General features: G+C 37.9%; 1 protein-coding gene across 3 annotated transcripts in view; it reads left to right on the forward strand.

The window, feature by feature from the left end:
• ITGB6 (integrin subunit beta 6) overlaps positions 1-19,929 on the forward strand; it is an 88,375-nt gene that overhangs the window by 59,709 nt on the left and 8,737 nt on the right. For all 3 annotated transcript variants that reach the window (XM_087920102.1, XM_026697169.2, XM_087920103.1), the window contains 8 exons: positions 217-382; positions 1,008-1,169; positions 2,937-3,032; positions 5,756-5,845; positions 8,320-8,454; positions 10,669-11,095; positions 13,166-13,388; positions 18,426-18,511. In XM_087920102.1, coding sequence (XP_087776228.1) covers positions 217-382; positions 1,008-1,169; positions 2,937-3,032; positions 5,756-5,845; positions 8,320-8,454; positions 10,669-11,095; positions 13,166-13,388; positions 18,426-18,511 — 1,385 coding nt within the window. The remainder of the gene's footprint in view (positions 1-216; positions 383-1,007; positions 1,170-2,936; positions 3,033-5,755; positions 5,846-8,319; positions 8,455-10,668; positions 11,096-13,165; positions 13,389-18,425; positions 18,512-19,929) is intronic.

Consider the following 19,929-nt stretch of genomic DNA (forward strand, 5'->3'; position numbering starts at 1 on the left):
CTAGAAATAGTGGGTTCAAAATCCTATCACTCAGTTACACTGTACTGAATTCACATCTTCAAGGAGATATCAATTGTATAAACTATAATCTATCTGAAGATTGTACTGCTTAATACTAAAAAGAATAAAGGACCATATTAATTGCACCTCAATCCTAAAGCTTTTTAATGTGACCTCCATTGTTTTTTATAAGCGCATAAGCATTTTATTTTACAGAAATATTGCATTTGACTGCTTGCCAACATTTGGATACAAGCATGTTCTGTCATTGACAGACAATGCAGAAAGATTCAATGAAATTGTGAAAAAACAGAAAATCAGTGCAAATTTAGATACTCCAGAAGGAGGATTTGATGCAATTATGCAGGCAGCTGTTTGTAAGGTAAAGAAACTATATCTGTGTTTCATGCTGATTTGGGGTAAATGAAGACTGTCTTATTGCTTGCTTTACTTTAGATCAGAACATCCCATGTGAAAGTACCTCACGATATTTGTGAAAAATTTAAAAACCTGGCTGTTCCCCCAACTCTTGGGTTAGAGTGGGTGTTAAGCTCTCTGTAGGATATCATCTGTTTAAAGAATTACCTTTTGAAGATTTTGTGAATTGTGTTTTTACTGTATTCTCTAAAAGCTGTATGCTACCCAAATTCTTAAAGAGTTGTGCAGCCTTGTAAAGCCAATAAGTAATATTCTGAATGGCTGATTATGTATATAATTTATTATACTCTACTTCAAGTACTCAGATAATATGGCTGACCTTAACTGCTCTGCAGTTTCACTGAGGAGTGGTATTTACTACTTCACCTCAGGCAGCAAAATCTTATGGCTTGTCTCTGATAGTTCTTTCGAATACTAATTGTCATCCTTTTATAGAGTAGAGCTTGGCATGTTTTTAATCAAAAGAACAAGATAAATCATATTTCATATTTCTGCATGCGATACCAAAATATTGCATAGATTGCTTTACCTCATACTCCCTGTCATCACTTATTAATGTTTTACTGCAGGAAAAAATTGGCTGGAGAAATGATTCATTACATCTGTTAGTATTTGTGAGTGATGCCGATTCTCATTTTGGGATGGATAGTAAATTAGCAGGAATAGTTATTCCAAATGATGGAAAATGCCACTTGGATCAACAGAATGAATACTCCATGTCAACTGTTTTGGTAATTGTTTTTTTTTATTATTATTATTCAATCCTTTCCCATTCTCCCATTCTTGTACATTTAATTGTATTCGAAATTGCATTTGTATAACTCCATGCATTATGCCTTTTAAAGTATTCTACAATGGATATAGAAAATATAATTTGTACAAGGCCATTTTCAGATGAATTAGAATTTTTTTTTACCACAGAACTGTATTTCATGCAGGGTTTTCATTTGAAAACTATCCTACACACTACTTCAGGAAAATGGAAAGCAATAAAGTCTTTTACCACTACAGCAGAGGTGGTATTCAGCAGGTTCTGACCAGTTCTGGAGAACCAGTAGTGGAAACTTTGAGTAGTTCAGAGTCCCAGCTGATTGGCTGGGTCTTCCTTTGTTGTCCTGCACAGGAAAATGGAACTGGAAAGCAGGTTAGTGGGGTGGGGTGTAGAGGGAATGGAGATTTTGCAGTACCATTCCCCTGCCATGCCCACCAAGCCATACCCATAGAACTGGTAGTAAAAAAATTTGAATCCCACCACTGCACTACAGGAACATTAATTTTGTAAATAAGAGGCATCCCAAATCTAGTTTAAAAAGCATCATCTTGTTATACCAAATTGAGATGGCTTCTCACTCCATTCCTGTATCATGGATTCTTAAAGTTGGGGATGTCCTCATACTGTACTTCTTGCTCTATTTTTATAATTCTTCTGTATAAATTCATTTGCATACAAGCTCCACTACTCAATGATCTTCTTGGGGTTTTAAAGAATGTTTTAAAAACACACTTTATGGCTTGTTGAAGACCCTTCAACGTAAGTCATTCCTTGCTCCAGTGTGGATGCTTATCCAAGTGTGATGAAGGAACTTTTCTTCACACAGCCTTTTTCAATCAGCACCCCAAATTTGTGAAAGTGTGAAAGTGCTGAGTGCAGCCTTTCCCCAATTCTGCCCCCTGGGCTTCATAATTTTGTGTAGCAGATGCAGATGAACTTCAAATGAGGTTCCCTGTCTTTCTATTTACACAGCTGTATTTATTTATTTGTTAAGCTTCCATGTCGCTCCCATCAAAGCCTCTTAATTTCATACTGTATGAAGGTAAATATGTAACACGACAAAAACAACAACAAATAATCAGCAATTTGTTCAGCTTTATCCCACTACAAGGTGCCATTTCCTCAAAAGCAATAATCAGGATTCTATTCCATTTGTATATTCCCACCTACCCACAAAAATCCAATTCTTCATTGCTTTCCAGAAACCGGATAGGGTTGATGGTCATCCTTATCTGCAGATGCTGGCTGTAGAGCAGGGGTGTCCAGACTTGGAAACTTTAAGATGTGAGGACTTCACCTCCCAGAATTCCCCAGCCAGCCATACTAGTCTATTATAGAGAATTGGGCTACTGCCGTGAGGACTTGTTCCCAGGATCCCAGATATTAAAACTCCCTAATAAGAATCTACAGGAAGCCTTGAGATTGCTGTCTTCCTTAATAGAAATTTCAGTATTTTTCCAAAAGGATTAGATTCTGCTTTTCTTAAACATGAGTTTACATTTTTCATAAAGGAAGAATAGCCTTTGTTTAATTCCAGGGCTAGTATCTTTCTTCTAGCAAGGTGAAAGAAGGCATTATGGAGGATCCATGCTTTGATTAACCTACTGTGCCCTCTCTGCACCCAATATGTGAGCCTTTCATCTGACACTGTCCAGGTGCTTACCATGCACCAGTAGGTTATTTCTGAATTGATGTAAAGATCATTTTTCTTTTTTGATTTTCACAGGAATACCCAAGTTTAGGACAATTGATAGAGAAGATTGTGCAAAACAACATTCTGTTAATTTTTGCAGTCACCAAGGAACAAGTTAATTTATATCAGGTAAGATCTCTAAACCTTTTCACATCCTTCTTAGATTGCCCTTTCGAGATGGTCTCTGAGGTGAGGGGACTGAGGTTATTTGAAGTTGCGCCATATTGTTTGTTGCCTGAAGTTCAAGAATTGCTGAACTGAACCTTTGGAAACTCCAAATGATTTGGCAGCACTGGCCACAGCCCTGTCCCAGTTGAGTTGTGGCAAAGGCTGCTATCCTGGTGGATAACTAGATTGAGGAACCAACACCAAGGCTGGTACAGCTCAGCACAACATGGTTTTCTATTTCAGCTAGTGACCCAGCCAGCTTAGACATTGTGGAGGTTTCTATAATATCCCTTGGTGGGGATGCTTGGTTATGACACCCTATCTGGCTCCAGTAGTACATTATTTAATTAGTGCCTGTCTTCTGGTGTCCATCAAAAATTTTGATGGGCTTTTTTTTTTTTACATTGAGGAGAGTACATTGGATTGATGTGGACCCTGCACATTCCTGAACTCCTGAAGTCAGCAGTGTGCTAGTAAATGCTTTAAAAGCAGGTCTGCCAGTTCCATTGCTGCCACTGAGTTGTGCTGCTAGCTGCAGAACAGTTGATTGGCTCAAAGGCATTGTATCATAGCTTTGTTCTCAACTGGCTTGAAAACAGGAGTAGGTGAAAGTCACTGGCAATGGGGAGCTGAAAAAGCAGAGGCAACATTAGCACAAAAACTGTGTTCTGTATTGCTACATTAGCATTCTTGTAACCCCCCATTCTGATTGGCCAGGACGCATTGACTAAGCCGCAGTGATTGGCCCATTGCGAATCTCCCACGATTGGAGGAAACCGATCGCGGGGGATTCAAAATGGTGTCATTGGCGGCGGCTGGCAAGGCAAGTTCAATATAAGCCGCCACCGATCCGAAGAAAGCCGAGCCGATCTCAGAACGAAATAAAAGAGCTTAAAAGGTCACTGAGTCTCACGTCTCCTTTGTGATCGGCGAACATGATAAACTGTGTATTTCAGCCAAAGTTCTTCTTACTTTTTAAAATGTTATACAACACAGAGGGGCATAAAGAGTTGAATGGCCTTCTAAGTCAAATAAATAAATATTGAGATGAAAGGGATGGATGGTAACCAAAAACAAAACAAAACATTCAACGTTCTAATCAGAAATGTTATTAGATTCAGAATCCTAATCTCATTAAAGTAGGATAAATTTAGCACGTATGCAGGTACTAAATCTAATTCCACCCTCAATGTTAGAAAACAAAGTGATATAGCACAAAGCACAAAAACAGCAGGGATTTTATTTTAAAAAGGGAAGTTCTGAACATGACAAAATCCGATTTCATGTTCTTGGGGAACAAACAAAAACACCTGGGAATTCTGACATGACAATAAAAATAACGCAATGTGAAAGTGTTCGTATAATATGGAAGTACAGAGAGATAGCAAAGGATGTAGAATTCTAAAGAAAATGTGATTGTTTGATCAGTGAGTGGTAACTATCTCAAGATTTAAATAATATACGGAGAAAGCCAGAAAGTCCTTATCTAAGAACTTGTCCATCCATTCTCCACCCACCCTCAGCCTTTCATTTCTTGAATGGACTGAATTTCCCTGAACGCCTGAATCATGCCCTGAACGCCTTTCAGATAAAACTGTCAAACCATATATGCCTCATTAATAATGCCATGTGTGGCTTACAGTACATTCCTATCCACATCTGTATGGAAGGAATTCCTGTTGAGGTCAGTGAAACTTCAAGAAAAGCAGATGCAATCTTACAGCCTTAGTTTAATGATGAAACAGAACCACATGTGGCTCCTGGGCAGCTGACCACATGGAGTTGAGAGTTGCGGGGTTTATACCTCCTCTTAGGCTTTGCACTTTAGCTTTCTGTTCCTGTGCAAGAACATGTATTTTATTGACCGTTAACAGATTCCCATGAGGCCATTCAGGGGTTATGTAGGGGTCATAGCTGGCTCTATAGACAAAGTACAAATCCTAGGAGTTTGTCTGAGCTCCCAAGTTTGGTTGAAGTTCTGAGATGATGCAATGGCTGAAATACCCTTAGAAAATTGTGCAATGTAGTGAGCTCTGTGTCCTCTGCTAAATGGTAGTGGGTTAATCCTATTATGTCCTGAAGGATAATCCCATCATCGTGGAGCTAAAGATCTTTTGTTTTGTAAATAGGCTGGCAGTCTTTCTTAATAGGCACAAAATATCTGCTGAGGGGAGCTATTAAGAGTGAGTCTGCTTCCTGTCTCTAAAAAACATGTTCCCCCATTTCTCATTTAGGGAAATATAATATCTTGCCTTTTTAATATTCCTTAAAATATTTCATTCTTTGGGGGGGGCTTCCCACAATAATAGATTTCTACCCTTGTGGGGGTTTTATTGTTATGTAGCAATTTTGCAAATATAGAGGTAGAAGGTTATAAACTGTGAACTTGCTTTGCAAGGAGGGAAATAATTATTATTGATGAAGCATATTTATCAGTATTCAACCAGGGAAAATATTTTATGTGCATGATTGACATTTTTTATACACTTTTTTGTTGTTATCTACTCTCTTTTTCCTTTTTTAAATTTTATTTTGTATTTTAACTTTGGAAATAAATATGTATCAGGTAAAAATATCAGAGTTGGTCCCTTCATTTATTGGTACTTTTTTTTTTACCATCTATCAGGTGACCTTATACATTTGATTTCTTTTTCCTGAGGGAAGGTTATAATTCTGTTTTGCAGCAATATGCAGATCTTATTCCTGGAGCTACTGTTGGAACACTACAGCATGATTCTGGAAATGTTCTTCAATTGATTGTAGATGCATATAAGGTATGTAAAATGAACAAAAGTTGCCTTATCGGAAAAATCGGTGACATATAAATTAAATAAATAAAATAATACTCTAAGTAAATTTTCATATTTTTGTAATTTGATGGAAAGAAATTAATTTGGTCATCGCATTCTTCTCTCTCTGAAATATTGGTTATGTCCAATGTTTCATTAGCAAATAAAAAACTCAGACAAACTCATAGAAACTATAAAATATAGATTACAAGCATAAATCACTATGGCTCGTTTCAGGGATTATGGTTGGAAAAAAAAGAGACTCCTTTCTCAGCATATGTGATTTTAGCCAGAAGCTCCACTAACACAGTTTTATTTGCACAGCAATAAGTTTCTAATGCTCTTTCTACACTACACATTTCTCTTATGACTGCTTCAGCCCAGTCTTTTTAAAAATATGTTTTAGACCAGTTGGTTGAAAGCAGAAGAAAACAAATCCAGGCTGAATATTAGGAAGGATTTCCTGATGGTATGAGTTGTTAAATACGGGTGTTTCAAAAATGTCAGAGAGACTGGCTGAATTTTTTTCTGCTTTTCTTTGGGATATACTGTACCAATCTGAGGGTGGTCTGGCAGTTTGTGGAACTTTTTTCTTTTCTTTTGTTTTCTTTTTTCTTTTTTTTTTTGAGCTCGTGGTTTGGATGTGGTCTGGCCCTGAAACACTATCAACTACTTTATATTTTAGAAGATTTACTTCCAAAAAATTGTTGGACCATCCTAGAACAACCAGAACAGTATAATCTGGAAGCAAAATTGAATCTCCTCTTTCTCAGAATGTTCTATTTCCAAAATGATACATTTTACATCCCTCGTATTAAGTAATAGAACAGACTATACAGAGCAAAGGTTGACTCTTTATCTTACAGAACTGAACCAAATTCAGTTAAATGAATTCATTTTCATAGGCCAATTCTATGGCTATTGATAGTAAAAAAATCATAATTTCAACGGAGTTTTCCATCACTATGTGAAAGGGAGGGGAGAGGAATGATTCATGAAGCCACAACCCAAGTTGGCAAATCATTGTTAATACATCAGGCAATCATCCATTCTTAATGGACTAAGTAATTCCCCCCCACTTCACCAAGTTTCATATTTTAAAGCTATTAAAAAATATGGTGACACTCCCCCACCAACATAACAATAATGTCACATTATGCCTCATTTTCTAAAAATGCATTCATAATTGTCCTTTGCACTCAAAAAGAGAATTCACTTAAAGTTCTTCAAGTGATTAGGGGGTTCCATTTTAAAATTGCTCCAATGATGGAAGCATTTTAAAATTGTGGCAGAAATTCAAAAGGTTATTATTCACAGATGCGTTGACCTTTCAAATAAGCACAGGAGGGAAGTCTGAATTGTCAAAATATTTGTTGTGTGGTCTTCTCATATCCCCTTCCAATCTGAGTCATAGGTTTTAGCAAGCATATAGGTGCATGCCTTGAGAAATAAAAAAAAAATTGTAAAGAATACTAATCAAGTGTTTGATGTCCTTAAACTATTCCAAGCTTACCCTATATAAAATACAGACTGGTAGAAAATCAAGTTATTAAAAAGAGCAAGACTGCTACTCCAACATTTCTTTTTACTAAGCAGTTAATATTCAAAAGTATGCCAACGCATTCTACTTCTGCTTTGTTGAATAAATCAGAATTGGTGACATTCACACAAAGTACACATAAAATATGGTTTACAAAAACAATAAGTTCTCACATGGCCCTTTACCAAACAAGCCATATTTAGGCTTAATACAGTTTGTGAAACCATCCACTTTTTCACATACTTGCATACCTAAGCAGCCTTTCTCAACCTTCTTGCCCTCCAAATGGTAATGCAGCTTGTGCGTAATAGAATTTGTAGTCCAACACATCTGGAGGACATCAAGAAGACTGCTATAAGTATTGTCAGTTTTTCTGAGGTTTATACATTTTAGGATGAATATTGGAGAATATTTTCATTTTCACTGCAGCTATATATGCATATACAGTACTTTATCAGAAGCTATAGACCAGACTATAACAATGGCAACTCATCACTATAAATAAAACTATTTGAAAGAAAAAAAAACCAGAAAATAAAAAGAAAATATGGCTTAAAAACACAAATCACTGAATCCAAAAAAAAACCCTGAATGGTAATAAAATACCTGGAGATGCTTTTAAATTGATTGTTGTCCAAACTATGTGCAGTTGAGCTTCTCTAAGCAGAATCTCTTAGGGTGCCACCTCTGAAAAGACCCTGTCTCCCATAAGCTCCTACTGCTCCATATTTAATAATGATAATTTTAATAATAAATAACATTACATTTATATGCTGCCTGACTGCCAGCAACTTTGAGCTTCCTTTCTTAGAGAAGATCTGGCAGGCCCAATCTTCGGATCTAGGAAGGATGCTATTGGTTATACAATTATAAGGCATTACTTTTCCAGTGACATGGTATTGACTATTGTGTCTTTAAGTCACTCAGGTCTGAGATAGAGCTGGAGGTGCTGGGAGACACAGATGGATTAAAACTTGATCTTACTGCCATCTGCAGCCAGGGCTCTGCCTTTCCACACCAGAAGAAATGCTCTCATATTAAAGTTGGAGAACAGGTAAGTAGATTATGATTTCATCAATGTGGTTTCCCATTGCAAAGTCAATTACAGCTGAGATCCCTGAATGAGATTTGGCATAAACCTGTGACCCGCTGAGCATTGGTAAACTACAACTCCCAGGATTCTTCTCCATTGGCTATCTTGAGCAGGATTGCTAGGCACCAAAGTTCTACAACTTCTGGAGAACTGCAAATTGCCTTCCATCCCAATCTTAATATGGACTCCCAATTGGTATAAATTAGTGGTCAAGAGATATCGAGATATTGAAATACATTGTCACCGAAGCAAGCCATTAGTTGGCAAGCTCAGTGCTTCTTCTATGGCTTGCATTTTTCCTCCTAGAGCTCAAGTCAATATGTGTGATGCTCCTTTCCCCCCTGAGAACATCAACTCTATAAGGGAGGATGGATTAGGTCTGGGACATAGTGACTAGTCCGTAGTCAACCCTTGGGCTTCCATGGTTGAGAACAGGTGAGGGCACGGGGTCCAACTCACGACATCATGTTGTTGTCACGTGACATATCAAGACTTCCCCCTGCCCCCTTTGTTAAACTGGGGGTGGGGGTGGCCAGACCGTGGAGCACCCGGCCTGCGAGTTTGACACCCCTGAGCTAGAGCCCAGTCTCCCCAATCCTGATCTAGTGCCTTTACCATTATACCACATGGATCCCCCTTTATAATGATCATATGATCTGTAAGAAGAAGGAACAGGACAGATTACCTGCTAGTCAGCTGCTCCTTGCAAATCAGCTAGGACATCATGGTGGAGAACAGCCATTTCCCTTTGGATGAAAGGTTTATTTGTGTTTATATGACTAGATTTAGGCACCGCTTGACTCCAAGATAACACTCAGCAGCTCACAATTTAAATCAAACAACAACATAGCAAATATACACCACAGTAGTAAAGAAAAAGGACTGCATGCCTGAACAATAATCTATGTTCACTGAAACACGTTTAACCAGAGCAGCCACACCCACCCTGCCTGGGAGAACAGCCAAGTTTTCAAGGCCTTCTGAAATACTATCAGAGAGGGCTTCTTATGAATCTCTGCTGGTTCTCATTTCAGAGGGCAAGTACCACAACAGAGAAGACTTGCTTGCTAGGTCTTGATAGATAGCATTGTTCAATTAAGGAGACCAGGAGCTGATCAATTCTGCCAGTTCCCACCAGACAGGCAGAAACCATGGGTTTAAAGGATCTCTTCCATGTTAACTTGATAAAAACCTGTCACCGTGCTGCTTTCCCAACAGGGAACATTTGAAAAGCATCCTGGACTGTGAGATTTGGGGGTGCATTAAACAGGTGACCACTGCCTCAATGTTTTGCTTGACTTGGTGGTGCTCATGCACCCAGAAACTTGAGGTGGGACTGTTCTACCTTGATTCGTCTCTTCAAGAAATGTGGTTTCTCTGCATATGCAAAATCCATTTTTCTTGACTAAAATGGAAATTCCCCACTGCTTGGAAATGGGGCAGAGAGATAGTTGGCTTGTAGCTTTGCTTGAAGTTTCATTGAAGCAAAGCAGGAATTCAGTTTGCCTGCATAAGGTCACCTAAATTCAGGACTCTGGTAGCACTATTTATTTACAACCAAGAAATTTTATTAAAAGGCATACATTTTCATGGACTGCACTTCATCATATGCACAAGTCTCCTGTGCCAGACCAACCTGTGGTTTATGTCCATATATTCAAAACCCTTCATACCTTATCCAGAAAGATTCTAATGAAGGTAAATAGGTCCCTGAGTTGATCTCAATTCCTGGAGACCCATCCAGAGGTGGCATTCAGCAGGTTCTGATCAGTTCTGGAGAACCGGTAGTGGAAATTTTGAGTAGTTCGGAGAACCAGCAAATCCCACCTCTGATTGGAGATTTTACACCAATCTTCTCCTGCCACACCCACCAAGCCACGCCCGCAGAACTGGTAGTAAAAAAAATTGAATCCCACCACTGGACGCATCGATGTTATTTTGTTGGGAGCAACACAGGAAGAATTGCCTTCATCCGGCTTCCAACTTCTCGGCTCTGAGATTTTATGCTATAAAACAGTACGTCAAACATATCTACCCTATATATTTCACAAAGTGATGCAGTTAATATTTCCAAGTTAGTTTTCATTTGAATCTTTACTTTGTGCTTTGTATGCTAAAATGATGAAGAGTGTCGTTCACATGGGTGGTTTTTTTTTTTTCTGCTCTCTTCTTTAGGTCACTTTCAATGTGACTTTAAGTTTAAGCCCTTCAGCTTGTGGGGAAAGGAGAAGGAAAGTCCTAATGAAGGCCACTGGTCTAAATGAAGCGTTGGAGATTGAGATCCAGCCCGAATGTAGCTGTCATTGTCAGAAGGAAGCGGAGGTGAATAACTCCAAGTGTAACTATGGGAATGGTTCTTTCGAGTGTGGAGTATGTGTGTGTAACCCTGGCTACATGGGTCCAGACTGTAAATGTAGTGAAAAAGATGCACTGGCTACAGAGTCCTGCAAAAGTTTCCCTGAACAGATCTTGTGCAGCGGAAGAGGCGACTGCTATTGTGGACAATGTATTTGCCATCTTTCAGCATATGGAAATATATATGGGCCATACTGTGAATGTGATGATTTCTCTTGTGGCAGATTCAGAGGGCTGGTCTGTGGAGGTAAGTCTGCTCTAAATTGTATTTTCCTTCTAACTATATAGTAAGGATACAGTAAAGCATTGAAAGTGTGTGTATATATAGGTAGTCCTCAACCTACCACCACAATTGAGCGTGAAATTTCTGTTGCTAAATGTTGCCAAGGGTTTGAATTTTGATCATGTGACCATGGGGGATGCTGCAACAGGTGGGAAAAACATATCATAAGTCACTTTTTCCAGTGTTGTTGTAACTTGGAACAATCACTAAATGAACTTTGTAAGTCAACGACTACCTGTATTATGCACTCAATCTCATGCAATTGTGTGTATTGTGTTGACATGCAGAGGACAGGCTTGATTTAATGGATTTTTTTCAGAGAATGGGAGTTCATGTTTCTGAAAGGCCTGATAATCAGAAAATATATCATTCACACTCATTTATATACATCACTAAACAATTAACCTAATTTGATGTAAGTGTAACCCAATTTAACTGTAAATGTAAATCTCATCTGGACTCCTCCAGATGCATCTTTTTTGGTCATTTGAGGATTTCCAGACACAGATGGAAACTTAGGCTATTCTACCATACAGTCCACTAAATAAAGATTTATTAAATCATTCTGCTAATAAGTGTATGTGTTTGTAGAAGCGCCACTACAAAATTTCTCATTGAATTTCTTTTGCATTATAATACAATTTTTAAAAACTCAAGAAATATACTTCTTCATTTTGCTTTTATACATTTCCAGGTGGATCAGGAGTTCTTATTTTATTGTGCATGAGGTGTAGCAGTCAAATATCTAAACCTTCTAATATACAATGGGTTAATGTTTTTTTTTTCTATTAGAAACCATGAAGTATTGTTTCATTTATATTCTTAAGGAAGCTTTTCTAAATTTAGTCTCCCTTCACCTGCCTGTAAATAAACTGCATAGAAACTAGCAGAACTCATTTCTGGATAAACAGATATAGGAGCTCACATTACAACAAAATAATAATACACCCATATTTCTGTGGAATTGATAGGAATATACTGTCATTACAGTGATTGAACACTGTATTCAAATCTTTTCCAAGGGGAGGAATTAAAATGCAGGAGGGATAAAAGGTCATTGGGAAGAGAATATTAAATGAATTTGTGCACTGCTAAGGAATTTGCAAAATATATTTGGATACGGTAGCTGAATGGAGGATTAAGGATTGAACCTTAATGTCCTCTTTTCTCATAGTACTTTCAAACCCATTACTCTTATGGCACTCTGCTGGTAATGTTACACAACTACACCACAAGAAACAAAATCATTGGTCCAGATTTCTTTTGGAAGATCTGTAGTTCTCTGAAGGTTGGAGTGCTCAATTTCATTATTCTGAATAAGCAGTCATATGAGTTGGTCTGTAAGCTTTGGAAAAGATCTTAGCTAGCACCAAAGACAGATGTACCGCAGGTTGGTAGATGGGCTGAAATATAATTCCCTCTAGAATTGCTAAAATAGCCAATGATGTTTGGAAGGCAAAATATTGTGAAAGACTGTTTCAGTGAGGCAATGAAACATGATGAGTTCTCTGAGTTCTTTTCATTCTGTGACTCAATATCTTAGGAGATCTATCTATCTATCTGTGTGTCTGTCTGTCTGTCTATGTATCTATCACATCTACTTCTCTCTTCTCTCTCATCTCTTTTATCTATCTTCTATCTATCTATCATCTATATCATGTCTTCTATTTTCTATCATGTATTTCTCTATTTCTCTATCTGTCTATATCTCTATCTCTTTATCTATCTATCATCTATCTATCATCTATCTATCTATCTATCTATCTATCTATCATCTATCTATCATCTAATCTATATATCTATCATCTATGTATCTTCTGTCTGTCTATCATCTATTTTATTTATCTACTTACCTTCCTATCTACCTGATAACTTTAATATGTTCCTAGTTGGAAAATTTATTTCCAATTATATATAATAATGCCTTGACACAACATTCTACAGAGGATTGCTAGCAATTTGCAAGAATTAGGAAGGAAAGGCAATGAATAGAAGCATTATTGAAGTAGGGTTGACTTCCATATTTTTTCTTAGGCAATGGGGACTGTGCCTGTGGTCAATGCAGTTGCCACCCTGGCTGGATAGGTGAATACTGTAACTGTACCACGGATACCGAGAGTTGCATTTCTAATGATGGCGTCATCTGCAGTGGGAGAGGCAAATGTGTGTGTGGAAAATGTGTATGCACAAATCCTGGGGTTTCAGGCAATGTCTGTGAAAAATACCCTACATATGATGATCCTTGCAACTCTAAACGGTAAGCTGTTTCTTTGAGTATGGTTCGAAAAGCCTATTCCCCACCCCCCCCACACACATACATAGACATATCTGAATATACAATAGGTTTTCAGAGGAACTGAATACTCTTCAGTGTCTATATTGGTAATTGTATTTTTCCTATTCCATCAAATCCTAATACATTTTGTATTCCTTGCATTATTCTACATGCTCTCTTACCTGAAAATTTAGTATATTTGTTTTTATTTATATCTTTTTATGCCGAGATTTATTTTGTTTCAGTCAGGGTGATTTCACCCTGAAAGGATGCTGTAATCTATAATTTGACAAATTCCAATAAGGTTGGTTATCAGTAGTGCAAATGTCCAGTAATGCATAAGTATTGTTTCAGAAAATGAGAAGGGGTATAAAGCACTACAACCTACCTCCCGAGGACCATATATACCCATTGAAGCCTTGATTGTACAGCAAGTACTAGAGACCTTCCAAATATTGCTGTTAAACTGTAATTTTTAATCTTCCACTCTTTGAATTTCAGCTTTGATACGCTAATCATGTATAATTCTCAGCCTGAAAAATATGGCTGGAGAACAGGGTTTTTTTTGCTTTTTTTCCTCATACTGGGATTGGCTTCCTCTCCCTTTGCAGACTTTCTAATAAGAAACAAAGGCAACCCAAGAAGACCAGGTGCTTGAGGTCAGAGGAGGAGCCTGCCAACCCCTCCTACTTATCTTCCTCCATGAGATCTTCCCTACCTGCTCTTTCTCCAGCAATAGGCAGGTGCCCAGTCACTTAATTCTGAGGACCCTGCAAAGCAGGTTGGGGTGACAAATGGCTGCAAAAGAAGTTCAAAACTTAGACCAAATTAGAAGCCACTCTCTAAGAGACAAGTGGCAGTGAAATGAATGGGGTATATGGGCCAATCTGCTATAGTCTGTGGCCCAAAGCAGACTTCAGAAAGGCTCATTCAGTTGTTGCTTTGTCCCGTGTCACCAGAGGTCTTTTCTCTTTTATAAGATGATGGCATCAGTGTAGGGTATTTTAACCTTCCTCTTTAAGCAGCTCTACAGTATTTTCTTCCTTCAGTTGCTCTTTAAAAACTTCATTTTATTGTTGCTCTGAACTAGGAAAAGGGTTAGTAACAGGGGTTCTGTGGGCGTGGCTTAGGTGGTGGGTGTGTCTCGGTGGTCATGTGACTGGGTGGACATGGGTTGGTGGTCGTGTTATTGGCTGGGTGTGGCCAACTCAATATCACTCACATCGAGGCATGCATCTCTTCCTCTGGCCTCTCATGACTGTGGGGATGCTACAACAGTCGTAAGTGTGAAAAATGGTCATAAGTCACTTTTTTCAGTGCCATTGTAATTTTGAATGGTCACTCCACTCAAGCAAAGTACCAGTAAAGGCGAGGAAAAAAACTCCAGAGACATTCCTGAGACAGGAAGTCTAGTCCTGCCAAGAATGTAATAAGGGTTAATGGAGAGGTAGTTTCTGTAAGCAACACCAGAATGTTTCCTTCCTGCCTTCCTTACAGGATTAGGCCAGTAATTTCTTCTAACAACCGGTTCTCCGAACTGCTTAGAATGTTAACAACCAGTTCGAACTGGTAGAATCCCACCCTAGTAGGTGTGAACTGATAGAATCCCACCCCTGGTTAGTAATAGAGTAAAGTATAGTATAGTATAGTAGAGTAGAGTAGAGTAGAGTAGAGTAGAGTAGAGTAGAGTAGAGTAGAGTAGAGTAGAGTTGAATAGAATAGAATAGAATAGAATAGAATAGAATAGAATAGAATAGAATAGAATAGAATAGAATTCTTTATTGGCCAAGTATGATTAGACACACAAGGAATTTGTCTTGGTGCATATGCTCTCAGTGTACATAAAAGAAAAGATATGTTACTAAAGAATCATAAGGTACAACACTTAATAAATAGTCATAGGGTACAATAAGCAATCAAATCATACTAGGAAACAGTCAATAAAAATCGTAACGATATAAGCAACAAAGTTACAGTCATACAGTCACAAGTGGGAAAGGATGGATGAAAGGAAGGATGGGAAGATTAATAGTAATAGTAGTGCAGACTTTGCAAATAGTTGGACAGTTTTGAGGGAATTATTTGTTTAGCAGAGTGATGGCATTTGGGAGAAAACTATTCTTGTGTCTACTTGTTCTGGTGTGTAGTGCTCTGTAGCGTCGTTTTGAGGTTAGGAGTTGAAACAGTTTATAAATAGTTTCACAGCCCTCTTTTTGACTCATGTTCTCTATGTTAGCAATTTGTTTGCTAGTTACACCCATGATCTAATTGTTATTACTGATTTCCCTTGATCTTTTTCCTCAATGAAGTGTGAGAAACTGAACCTGGGTCCTCCTTGATTCATCGTCAGCTTTCTTATTCTCTGGATACATTTGCAGGAAAGTTTGTACTGTATTTCCAATTTGCCAAAATCAGAATAATTAAAAATCAGGCTGGACCTCTTAAACCTATCTGAACTTTACATTCTCCACCTACAACCAAGCTGTTTTTCCCCTCAAACATCCGGAAGCATGGGAACATTTCCTGATACAATTTCAGATATTTATTTCTGTTCAAGCTGAGAGGAAGTTGCCTGGCAGCTGTTTTATAAATAAATGCAGTTGTTAAATCAAAGCCACAGACAAATTCCAACTACTCATTTTACATCTCAACCATATTGTTAAACACCAGCCAATGCAACTACAATGTTGTAGCTTCGTTTGCAAAATAATGGCAATGCCAGACATCAGGATGTTTTCCAGGAAGGTTACAATCAGCCAGGTTTGTGAGGCACATTTGCTAGTACAGCTGCTGATAGTTTATTTATTTATATATCACATTTAGAAACCTCCCATCTCCCTCACGGAGCGACTCAGGGTGGTATACAAGTGAAACATTGTAGAAGTGAGAGGATTGTGCTGCCCTCTTTGACCTCCAGCTGATACTACTGTTAGTCATGGCTGGGATTGGCTGTGGGAGAAAAACTTTGGCCCATTTTCTGTTCTTTTTATTTTTTTCAACCAGAAAGCTCAGGCTTGGCTCCAGCCCCAGTTTGCTTATTAATTAAACTTCCTGACCAGCCTGTACGAGTGTTGAATCAGTTCAGGGATTTTGATTACTGTTCAAATGATTCAGCTGATTTACACATCTGAAAATCATGTAGTGCACCAATCCATAAAACAGATAAATAGATAGATGATAGATAGATGATAGACAGAGATAAATTTTAACTTCTAAGATATCAAACTTCTTCTTTACTCTGCACCAAAGCCAAATGTGCCGTGGTTATTGGTTTTTTTCTGTTGTGTTCTTATGAAATTGCCTTCTTCTCATCCCCAGCTCATACTGTAGAACAGGGGTGTCAAACTTGATTTAATTGAGGGCCACATCAAGGTTGTGTTTGACCTTGGCGGGGTGGGGGGGTGGCCAGGGGGGGCATAGTTAGCATGATGTCATTTGTGCCGGGGGCGCCCAAGCGCTCTGCCAGCAAAAACAGGCTCCTGAGCTCTGTTTTCAGCTGCAACAGCCTCCTGCAATCCTCTGTCAGCAAAAACAGAGCTCAGCAGGGCCGCCTGTGGCCTTCCCAAACTCCATTTTGACTGACAGAGGCCACGTGAGCCAGTCCTTTGCTGTTTCCAGGGTGGTCCAGATCTAAGCACCCCGCAGTCTTGAGTTTGACACCCTTGCTGTAGAAGGTTAAAATCATTTTAAGCTGTTCCATTTTTAAAATAGTCTTTTCCCTCTTCTACTGAATCTAAATAAAGTCTGGCATGCTTCCTTGACCAATAACTTACTGACACAGCTGTGACTGGTATATAATTTTCTATTAAAGATTTAGACTTCAGTATTAAAAGCTAATACAAACTAAATTAAAGAAAAAACAATAGTACGAAACAAGAAAAGGTGGAAGAAAAAAAGAAAAGAAATACTGTATATAAAGAAGTGACTTAATTAATAGTATAGGCAAATTCAGCAACTCTCCATTCTCTATCTATAAGGTATTACTAACAGGTATTTCTTCACCCCATATCCCATCCCTTATCTATAGAATAAATCCATAAAACATCAACTTTTGAATCCTGGCGTCAGTAAAATGTCTGTAGAGAATCGACAAAACTTTGCAAACAGAGAAAGCCTTACTGTATCCTTTTCAAATAAACCAACTTTACATTCTTTCCATTTACTTTTAACCAACGTAATCATTAGTTCATTCAAATATTGTTGTAGAATTTTATTTCTTTTCAGTTCTTCTTTATCCCATCATACAGACTTCTTCAAGGATTTAATAAGCCTCTTTCTAGATCCAATAAGAAAACATTTTCCAGGTCACCCTCTTTGTTTATCATTTGTATTCTTGCTTTCATTTTCAAAACTTCAGCCAATTTCTTTTATATATCCAATAAAATGTTTTTTTCGAAATTGTTTTCTTGGTCTGTTATTTATATGTCCACCTTCCGTACTTTGTCCATCTTGTCAAGCAAAATTAGCTCTACATCTGTCATTCCTTCATTACCATCTTTTGGACAGAATTTACCCATTGAATCAGATATCGTTACTGACACTTTTGACACAGTGGTTACTAAATTGGGGCTCCATTCTTCAACAATTTCCTTTGACATTTCCAAAGTTATGACAGTTCATATCATTTGGTAAATCCAAATTAATCAACACAAAGGAAGACTTGCATTTTTCTTCTTCTTCTTAGAATCTCTACTCCCCTCCAGTGTCCAGTTTCTGCACTCATAAAACTTGCTCATCACTGTTATGAGCAAAGATAACCGAAATAATTCTGGTTCCCGTGAGAAGCTTTTTTTTTTTAATTTGGTGAGCATCCAGAGAGAGAAAAGGAGTAAGGGTTATTTTTACCACCAGAATTTTCTTCCCTTTCCTTTTCTGTGTGGTACATGCTAAATGCTGCGAATTACTTATTCAGTATTGCAGAACTTTCACACGGCACTTTAAAAATGGCGACTGTATATATATTCTCTTTTGATTCTTAATGCAAAGCAGATTGATAAATCATTGCACCATTTTTCTCAGGAGCTGTGTGGAATGTTATCTACTGCATCAGGAAGACTGCGCTGAAAAATGTAAATTGGTTGACGCAGTGATCAGTCACGATGAAGGTCTGTACTTTAATTCATTGCTTGGCTATTGTTAGTTGTAGCAATCAGTTTACTAGGTCTTGCTGCTTGCATGGTGTGTGTGTGTGTGTGTGTGTGTGTGTGTGTGTGTGTGTGTGTGGTGCATACATAGGATATGTGATTATACATATATTTTCAATTGTCCCTCGTGGAACATTTTTCAATAGCATTAAGCTAAAGCTACTCAGGCTCAGGACTGCGATGTTGCATTTGCTTGTCTGTTGATGTTCTGTGATTTATTTGCCATTTATCACAATGAAAGTGAAGATGCAATGGCTACAAGGCTGCCTATTCTCTTCAGTCTGTGTACAAAAGATCTCAAGACTGACAACTGAGGATTTTTTTAAAATTAACTGTGTAGATAAGAAATAAGATAAGGTAAGGTAAGATAAGATTGTGTCCTTCACACCTGAGACAACATAGGAGGAATAGATATCCAAGGATGGATTGCATACTAAATGCAGTTGAATAGTTGAAAAGATAATAAGAATCAGTAACTGTGTTCAGTATACATTTGCATGAATGAAGTACGGTAGTTGCCCTACACTTCCTAATAATCAGTTTGGTCCTGGTTTTTTTCCCCTATCTCTGTGCCATGAACATTCTTGGTTGCAAAGCTGAATTATACTAAAGGGAGACGTTCACAGAAAACTCACTTCAACATGAAAGATGACAAAGAAGTTATTACATCTACTCTGACTTGCTCTTCCTCCCTTCTCAATCTGTCTTTCCTGGCAGATTTTATTTCTACATTTCAAACATTAAATATTTCCTCTCAACGTGCCAGGTTGACCAGAATTCAACTGGGTATTAGTGAGAAAGAAAAAGGAAACAGAGCAAATTGTCATTATTTGTTCTTTTGCTGAGTTTATTGAAATATATTTCCAAGCCTTCTATCTAAACAGTTGAAACTCTCCCACAAAGGAAAAGTCAAAACCAGTACTGTAAGTTGAAGAAGAACAAAATAAATTAATACAAATTAAAAGATGCACAGAATGAAATAAGAATACAGGACAACAGCAGTTTGAAAGAATTTACAAAGGAATGCTTGTCTGTTTAAAAGAATTTAGAGGAGTAAAGAAATCTGCCTCAAAAACACAATACCAAGCCAAAGTATCAGGGCTAGCTACCCCATTGGATTATTCAACTGGGGCACCTAAAAGTCGTCTCAGAAGTTATCTTTGGCATTAGTGTTATATTTCTAGAAAGAGATTCCCGGATAGAAATGCAAAGGAGCTAAACCAGGCAGGGAGGGACATTAACTAGTGAGCCATTATTACACAAGGGGAAATATGAAAAGAGAGTATAGATTTTGAACTCAGGGAAGATGTAAATGTAGGAAGTAGCCTTAATAGACTGAAACTGCCGGCTGCTTTCACTTTCTTGTGTAATAAAAAAGT

This window comes from Pseudonaja textilis, chromosome 1 (assembly GCF_049901715.1).
Source record: "Pseudonaja textilis isolate UNSWEBS1 chromosome 1, rPseTex1.2, whole genome shotgun sequence".
NCBI classification, from domain to species: Eukaryota; Metazoa; Chordata; class Lepidosauria; order Squamata; family Elapidae; genus Pseudonaja; species Pseudonaja textilis.